The sequence below is a fragment of the Felis catus genome, chromosome X (genome assembly GCF_018350175.1).
Source record: "Felis catus isolate Fca126 chromosome X, F.catus_Fca126_mat1.0, whole genome shotgun sequence".
Taxonomy (NCBI): Eukaryota; Metazoa; Chordata; class Mammalia; order Carnivora; family Felidae; genus Felis; species Felis catus.
In genome coordinates this window covers 1,740,668-1,749,680 of record NC_058386.1, presented here as the reverse complement: position 1 = coordinate 1,749,680, position 9,013 = coordinate 1,740,668, and the positions used below count along the sequence as shown (strand labels likewise).

Genomic DNA, 9,013 nt, shown 5'->3' with positions numbered 1-9,013 from the left:
CGTAGGAAGACGTTGACGGGAACCAGAGAGATGTGTCTATAAGCCGAGGGACCTTGAGGATTGTGGCCACCACCAGAAGCTGGGACAGATCCAAGCAGTGAAGGATTCCACCCATAGCTTCAGAGGGAGCACAGCCATGCAGATGTCTTGATTGTGGCGATCTATCAAGGCAGCCCAAGCAAACTCGGGCAAGGACTCCTACCCAAATCATGGAGGGGAAATCTCTGGCACATCCTCAGGGGGAAGTCCACGCACCTGCCCCTCCCAAGCCTTGGATGGACTAGTCCCCATTCAGTTTCTGTGGATGAAGATAAATCCATTGGCTCAGCAGCCTACTGGTACTTTAGACTAGTTCCTTTCAACGCATTATTATATAATCCATATTATTTTTCAACTACTCAATTATTTCAATGACTCAATACAAATTCAATCATAATTTCAATGATTATTCTTTAATGGTTGATTTTTTTTTTGTTTCCCCATCAACGGTGCACACAGGACCTAGATACACATGTATCCCCAAGAACAGAGAAGAAGTTGACAGATAGCATCACCACCAATGGGCATTTAGTAATCTGGAACAGTAGACGAACCCATGGGCTCTCCAATTCCTTCCTTGAAATTTTGCAGGTGCCACGATCGGTTGACTTTGTCTGCCTGTGCTCCATCTTTCCCTCATGCCCCCACGGCAGATGTGTTCCCTTCTGTGTCGCACAGACAAAATGGGAACACCCCACAGCAAGGCTTTAGCCATATGTTGCCCTGATTCAATTCGGAAATCTGGTGCCGGACAGGAATGATGCTTTTCTTGTGTTCCTTCACAGCGTTGGCCACCGTCTGGATCACCACATTGTAAGAGGGCTCCGTGTCTGGCGTCAGAGGTGTGGACTCAGAGGGGTCCCTTGTGAGGTCAAAGAGCAGAGGAGGGTCATGGTAGGTGACCAGTTTTCCCGAACATCGGCAATATTGGGTCTCATAGCAGCCCTGAGCTCCTGGCGGCTGGAACACGGGTGTCACGTAATGAACCTTCCACACTGCCTCACCTGGACGAGAAAAGACACGTCAGCGACATCCAACCCATGTGCCAACCCATCTCGTGTTCTACCTTCTCAGGCATTTTCCCTGTTCTTCTTCCTTGCCCACAGGTTAAGGCTAAATGTCATTCCATCCTTAGAACAACACTAAGAAATCAGACTCCCCTGGTATAATTCTATATATCCTTGGAATCTGTCACACGTTTCGCATCTCAAAACATATTATTTCTTATAGATGACCCCCTACCTTTCTAAAGACAGTGATTCTTAGAATGATTTCAAAGAAGGTGTTTTCAGTGGCCACCCTAGAATAAATGGACTTGTCTCAACAAAGTGTTGAGAATGGACTTGAGTGGCGATAATCTTGGCGTCCATAGCAAGCAGGGGCTCGAGTACTCACTGTCCTTTGGATGCCAGCGTGCTGCGTGGAGAAAGGCACCACAGTAGTGGAACAAGAACTCATGCTCTGAGCGCTCGACATCTCCCTGAAGCAAAGGCATGAGGTCCTGGCCATCGATCACCCTGCAAACACACGCAAAGGGCATCAGGCAAGGGGAAGCTGACCACTGGGCTGTTTGAAGGATGACATTCATGGGACGCCCGGATGGCTCCATCAGTCAAGCGTCTGACTCTTGATTTCGACTCCGGTCATGATCTCGCGGTTCATGAGTTCAAGCCCTACATCAGGTTCTGCAATAGCCTGTTTGGGATTCTCTCTCTCTCTCTCTCTCTCTGACTCTGTCCTGCCCTTTCTCTCTTTCTCTAGCTCTCTGCCCCTCCCCTGCTGTCTCTCTCTCTCTCTCTCAAAAATAAACATTCAAAGAAGCAAACAAAAGGATCTTCTACCTCATGTTAGAAAACAGTAATAATAAAACCTACCTTGTCATAAGAAATGCAATAATAACTGTCAGATAATCCTAAAAATGATCATGAAAGAATGAACACTCTCTTTATTCTCAGATACAATGGTTGCCTGTGTTGATAATCCCTTAAGAGTTACTGTGCACTAATTCAGTTTAGCAAGGTCGCAAGTATAGAATTTTATCTCTATATCTTAGCAACGAACACCTAGGAAGTCCATTTTTTAAAACTAGCATTCACTACAGCATCACAAAACACGGTTTCCAATGTTAAAATTTTGTGTCCCAAAGCCACAAAACATCTGATAAGAGAACTGAATGTCCAAGAGATGTACAATGTCCATAGACTGGAAGATGCAAAATTGTTAAGATGTCAATTTTCAACAAGCTGATCTGTAGATTTAATGCAAACTCAACCAAAATCCCTAAAGGGTCTTTTGCACAAAGTGAGCAACATGTTCTAAAATTTACATGGGAGAATGAACAAATAATTGTTAAAAAGAAGGAACTAGTTTGAGGATTCCTACTAAATCATTCCAAAATTTAGTACAAAGAAAGGCTAATCAAGCCAGTGTAGTAAGGTCATAAGGGTGAGCATATGAATCGGTGAAACAGGAGACAATCCAAGAAACAGACCAATACATATGTCGGTCAGTTGATTCTCAACAAATGTCCAAGGTTATCTAGTCAAGGAAGAACTGTCTTTCCATAAATGTCACTAGAATGATTAAATATCTAAATGCAGGAAAAATAAATCTCAACCCATACCTCACACTATATAACAAATCATCTCAATATGGACCATAAGCTTAAATGTAAAACCTGAAACTGAAAAAAAAAAAAAAAAAAACACAAGAAGAAATCATAGCAGGAAGTCTTTGTGGCCTTTGAATAGAAAAATGCGATTTAGATATATTACAAAAATTACAATCTATGAAAGAACAAAAGAGGTGCCTCCATGGCCAGTTGGTTAAGCACCCGACTCTTGGTTTCAGCTCAGGTCACGATCTCACATTTGGGGGGATCAAGCCCAGCATCGGGCTCCGTGCTGAGCATGGAGCCTGCTTGGGATCCTCTCTCTCTTTTCTCTGCCCTTCCCCTGCTTGAGTGCATGAAATATCTCTCAAAAAAAAAAAAAACAAAACCAAATAAACGTTTACAAAAAATTTTTAAAAATTTTTAAAAATTAAAAAAAAGTAAATTGACCCTTATCAAAATTGAAAACTGCTTTTAAAATAACAAGCTAAGGGGCGCCTGGGTGGCGCAGTCAGTTGGGCGTCCGACTTCAGCCAGGTCACGATCTCACGGTCCGTGAGTTTGAGCCCCGCATCAGGCTCTGGGCTGATGGCTCGGAGCCTGGAGCCTGTTTCCGATTCTGTGTCTCCCTCTCTCTCTGCCCCTCCCCCATTCATGCTCTGTCTCTCTCTGTCCCCCCAAAAATAAATGTTGAAAAAAAAAAGTCCCAGGTTATATCTGCCTGGAACCAGGACTTTAAAAAAAAATAACAATAAAATAAAATAAAATAAAATAACAAGCTAAGAGAATGAACAGAAGCCACAGAACGGAAGATAGGACTGGCAAAATGCAGATCTGATGAAAAACTTGTGTTCCGAATATATAAAGAACTCTCACAGTTCAACAAGAAGAAAATAAAATGCCCAGTTTAACAAAACAAAAATGGACAAATGATTGGAACAGACACTTGGCAAAGAATGGACACGGATGGACCAATAAGCACATGGAGATGTGTCCAACACCATTAGTCCTTAGGGAAACACAAATTAACAGCATGATCAGATTCAACTGCATAGTTATTATATAAGATGGAAAAGAATGGCCATAGCAAGTGTGGCCAAGAATGTGGAGCCACTGGAAATCATACATATCGCTGGTGGGAATGCCAAATGGGGCTGCCATTTTGAAAGTCCATCTGAGAGTTTCTCATAAACATTTATTGATACTACGACCCAGATTTCCTGCTCTTGGTCATTTACTCCAAAGAAATAAAAATTGATGTCTACCCAAAGGCCTCTGTGCAAACATCCAATGCAACTTTCATCATAAAAGCCAAGTTTCTTTCTCCAAAGCACACATGCCTCTCATGGAGCCTCTCAGCTCAGTTTTCCCCTGAAGAGTAAAAAAAGTACTGGGAATAAAGATAAGATGTTTTTAGAACTAATTCTGCAAAAAATAAAAAGCAAATCAATTCTAGGAAGGAAATCCCAATGAGAGATCAGAGGACAATATTTCTTGGGGTTGTAATTCTGCAGAACACTTTGAGTCCAGTATATAGATTATACCAATGTCCCAAAGTCAGTGCACCCCACTGATGTCTTAGAAAATTATTTTTATGACTGTGATCAGCTCAATTAAATAAAAAGGTACAGGGGCACCTGGGTGGCTCAGTCAGTTACGTGTCCGACTCTTGATCTCAGCTCAGGAGCTCTTGATCTCATGGTTTTTGAGTTCAAACCCCATGTTGGACTCCTCACTGGTCATGAAGCCTACTTGAAAAAAAAAAACACTATTTCTTCACTAATATTTCTATGGTTTAAAAAAAATGGATCATTTAGGGGAGCCTGGATGGCTCAGTTGGTTAAGCACCCAACTTTGGCTCAGGTCATGATCTCGTGGTTCGTGAGTTCAAGCCCCACATCAGGCTCTGTGCTGACAGCTCAGAGCCCCTGAAGCCTGCTTTGAATTCTGTGTCTCCCTCTCTCTCTCTCTCTCTCTCTCTAAAAATAATGGATCATTTAGCTCAAATCAATAAATATATTTCTTAGGAGACCAGAATTGTATTCTGTTCCTATTTTATATAAATTCTCAATAAGTCCTATTATTCCCCAAAATGAAGGTTAAAAAAAAAATAAGTTGGTCTTTCTTTGCTGCTGTTTCTAATTTGCTTTGGGATTTATTTTACTTTCCTTCAGAACTAGGTGAATATGGAAACATTACAATCAGTCTTTGGGCTTATGATGAAGACGTGTCAGTGGGTTGGAGCCACTAGAATAAACTATCCAAAAGGTGCCTGCAAGGTTGCCTCGGTCCGTTGTCTCCAGGGAGTGTTAGGATTCAGTAGGAAGGGTCTCCTCCTGGTGGGATTGAAAATCACGATAGGCATTCGAGTATCCATGCAACGTCTTACCTTCACATCAGCCTCCGGATCTTGAGCAGCAGAATCCAGGGGACTGTTGTGTCTCTTGCATGGAGGAGTGTTTTACCACGTGCTCATCCCCAAACCTCCCCAGTGAAAACCGCACAGTGTCTGAGACCGGTGTCTTGTGCACCCATGATGTTCAAGAGGCACAGCCACGCACGAACCCAAATCTTTTAGGTGCGTGTTGAGACAGAGTATGCTGCCTGTGTCCCGAACGCTCTGAGAACCACAATGGCGTGAACAGACGGTATGACATCACCTGTCCTGAGGGACCGTGCTTCCTGACACGGCCGCCAGCGTGGGGAAAACGTCCATCATACTCGTCGGTTCCTCGACCACTTTCCCAGCTGGTAACCTTCCCGGCCAGCGGACCAGTCCCGGGACGCGGATTCCACCTTCCCAGCCGCCCATGCCTTTCCCACCTACAGGGTGAGGCGACAGACGTCCAGGTAAAACAGTTGTGGGGGCAAAAGTGTTTAAAAATGTATTTGAAACGCATTTCTACTATTTAAAATATACTTAAATGTATTCAGATGCATTTAAAATGTACTCAAATGAATTTAAAAATTAATAGCACGGACGATGTGCTCGGAGCCAGCACTGTGCAGAACTCTGAACGGGTCACTGGTACGTATCCATGCAATTCCTTTTCCTTGGGCTGCTGATAGGTGTTCAATTGAATAACTGATCACATTCAATATGGCGTATTAGCACTGGCTATTGCCTTCGCCTGTACGGCTGTTACCCCACGTATACACCTGCCTCGGCCCCAGCCTCCTTCACACCTTTGCTCCAGAGGTACTCTCTCTGTCATTTCTGCAGGCACATTTCTGATCAAATGAAAGCCTCATCCTAGAATTTTTTCAGGCTTTTTTTTTGTTTGTAGATTTACTAACATATCTTAGAATTTACTCATTCTTTTCTTTTTCCTGCTATGCCACCCTTCACGACAACGTAAATTCCCTGAAGGCAGGAATTCATTGCTTTTGGTCACTGCTGAATCCAGAATGCATGAACACACGTTGAATGGAATAGTATGGATTCATGCAAATTTATTACCCAACCCAGGGCATTCTAGGGAATGCGCATAGGTGTCAGCAATGACCCCTCGACAACAGGCATAAACCAGGATTCCCTTGAGCAAACCAGGAAGAATGGCCATCCTACAGTGTTCATGGATTCTTACTATTTCATTAAATTATTCAAAAAAAATTTTTAAAAAAATAAAAAAAATTTAAAAAAAAGGGGGCGCCTGGGTGGCGCAGTCGGTTAAGCGTCCGACTTCAGCCAGGTCACGATCTCGCGGTCTGTGAGTTCGAGCCCCGCGTCAGGCTCTGGGCTGATGGCCCGGAGCCTGGAGCCTGTTTCCGATTCTGTGTCTCCCTCTCTCTCTGCCCCTCCCCCATTCCTGCTCTGTCTCTCTCTGTCCCAAAAATAAATAAACGTTGAAAAAAAAAATTTTTTTTTAAATTATTCAATCACAGCATGTTCAGACATGGATATTTTTAAAAAATATCCTGATAGACAAAAATAGAATTTCAAGAATTTGAAATTGAAATTGAAATCCCAATTTCCTCATGGGATTTATTTGATTTCCTAAGCGTGCACGTCACTTGTGCACTGATGCCCCACAGCCAGACTGAGACAGCGACGACCCTATGCACACAAAAACATTATTTCCTACTGAATCTGTATTATTATCGTTCATACAATTATAGATTCAGTTGTTCTGCATTCAATAGGAAAGCATGAATATCATTAATATTTTCCTCTGGAAAACACTTTGAACTGCCTTTCAATACCCATGCTAACACGTACAATTTTCTCTTCACACCAGGGTACGTATTATACAGACCAGGACAGCATGGCCTAATGGAACGTGTTTTCATGCACTAAATGTTGCATCAGGACAAGGAGTCGTTACCTGTGCATTTAATGACACAACCAGAGACATGCTTGCTTCTGTGTGTGCTAAGCCATATCCTTACAAGACAGCACCAAATCGTCCTTAATAACCCAGGAGCCTCTGCTTTTTGTCCTCCATACCCTGGCTACCAGATTTTTCTATATCGGGTCTTCTTTCAACAGCTTTATAAATGTAATCAATGAGTAGATAGATATTCAGTTCATTGGCAGAGTTGTGCAAAGGCACATGGTTATGGTAATACTTTATAACCTCACAGGGTTTCCAGGCAGGCAGACTTCTAGATGTCCCTTCAGCAGAGTACCAACCCTGGGGGCTAATTTCCCCAGAAATCGTGGCAAACTTAAGGTCAATTTCCTTGGTTAGCACTTTATTTTACCCAGAGCCAAACAAAATGAACTTGTTCACTTTTTCATGCATCAGTCGGTTCAGTTCACAGATTTCCATTATCATGAGCACGAGAGAGCTTACTTACAACCAGACCCGGCTCACCATCCCCCTCCTCACCTTTGTATATTCCGTTCCATCCCCCGAGCTGGGCGTGGCCCACCCGTGCCTCCAAATGTCCGCCGTGGTCTGATGTAAAGTAGACGAGCGTGTGGTTCCTCACACCAAAATCATCAATGGCATCAAGAAGCTTGCCTGAAATAGTAAAAAAGAAGGAAAGAAGGAAGGAAGGAAGAAGGGAAGGAAGGAAGGAAGGAAGGAAGGAAGGAAGGAAGGAAAAGAAGAAAGAAAGAAAGAAAGAAAGAAAGAAAGAAAGAAAGAAGAAAGAAGAAAATAAAAGGAAAAGAAAAGAAAGAAAAGAAAAGAAAAGAAAAGAAAAGAAAAGAAAAGAAAAGAAAAGAAAAGGGACGCATGTAATGAACGTCATGATGAGCTTTGGGCTATAATGTTAGTCTGTGTTGCCTCTGCGGGAGTCATTGCAAAAATGTTTCTCTTTCACGATGCACCCTGCTTACTGCGGGTGATAGTGTGAGCTCCAGAACAGTGTGTGGTTGTGAACTTCTCAATTCCTCCTCCACATCTCGTGTTGGTCGGACGATTATGTTACCTTACTAATAAAAATTGATTTATTTTTTATTATCATTACTATTACCCATTGCTATATTATTGCTTAATCGTATTTATTTATTTTTTTTTCAACGTTTATTTATTTTTGGGACAGAGAGAGACAGAGCATGAACGGGGGAGGGGCAGAGAGAGAGGGACACACAGAATCTGAAACAGGCTCCAGGCTCTGAGCCATCAGCCCAGAGCCCGACGCGGGGCTCGAACTCCCGGACCGCGAGATCGTGACCTGGCTGAAGTCGGACGCTTAACCGACTGCGCCACCCAGGCGCCCCTCGTATTTATTTTTTAAAGACTTTGTGATGCAGATGCCAACATTTGTATTGGTGACCCCTAAGTCATGTTTTGCTTTTGCTGATTTTTCTTTTGGGGGCGTCATTGTTTCTATTCTTGATTTCCATGGACTCCTTTATTCAGGAATGAAACATTACATTGATGCTAATTGTTGCTCTGTTTGCCAGGAGCCTGAGGCATGCTACTTTTGGGTACGTTTTTGGCATTTCGTGAGGCCCAGCACTCTTTGCCTGTGTCGTGACTTCCCTGTGTTTTACTAGCTCTGTGCTCATGTGCTATTGTGATCCGTGTGTGTGTGTGTCTGTGTGTGTGTGTGCGCACATGTGCACGTGTCTGGGCCTTCACACGGCACACGCATCCTCTGTGGGTCTCTGTGTCCCCACCTCTTATCTTCTTGCAAGGTCACCTATCCCTTCTCGCAAGCACCCACTCTTATGACCTCACCATACCTTGATTCCATCTGCAAAGCCTCTATTTCCAAACACTGTCGCATGTAACAGATTCCAGCACTTACAACGTGGACCTTTTTTTGGGTGGGGGGGAGCTCAGTGCAACCCCCAACACCAATTTTGCCTGACCCATCCCATCCCTGCCACCGTGCGTTAGTGACCTCCCTCCTGCATTCTCCTCCTCATTGGACCGTCTTCGCGGCTTCCTGTTTCGGCAGCCCTGA

At 43.4% G+C, this 9,013-nt stretch overlaps 1 protein-coding gene across 2 annotated transcripts in view; it reads right to left on the bottom strand.

Moving 5' to 3' along the window:
• Nucleotides 1-433: 433 nt before the first annotated feature.
• ARSF (arylsulfatase F) overlaps nucleotides 434-9,013 on the bottom strand; it is a 31,247-nt gene continuing 22,667 nt past the window's right edge. For both annotated transcript variants that reach the window (XM_019823520.3, XM_004000249.4), the window contains exons 8-11: nucleotides 7,483-7,617; nucleotides 5,311-5,473; nucleotides 1,435-1,556; nucleotides 434-1,043 (exon numbers count right to left, since the gene is read on the bottom strand). In XM_019823520.3, the coding sequence (XP_019679079.3) occupies nucleotides 676-1,043; nucleotides 1,435-1,556; nucleotides 5,311-5,473; nucleotides 7,483-7,617 (788 nt within the window). In that variant the 3' untranslated portion in view covers nucleotides 434-675. The remainder of the gene's footprint in view (nucleotides 1,044-1,434; nucleotides 1,557-5,310; nucleotides 5,474-7,482; nucleotides 7,618-9,013) is intronic.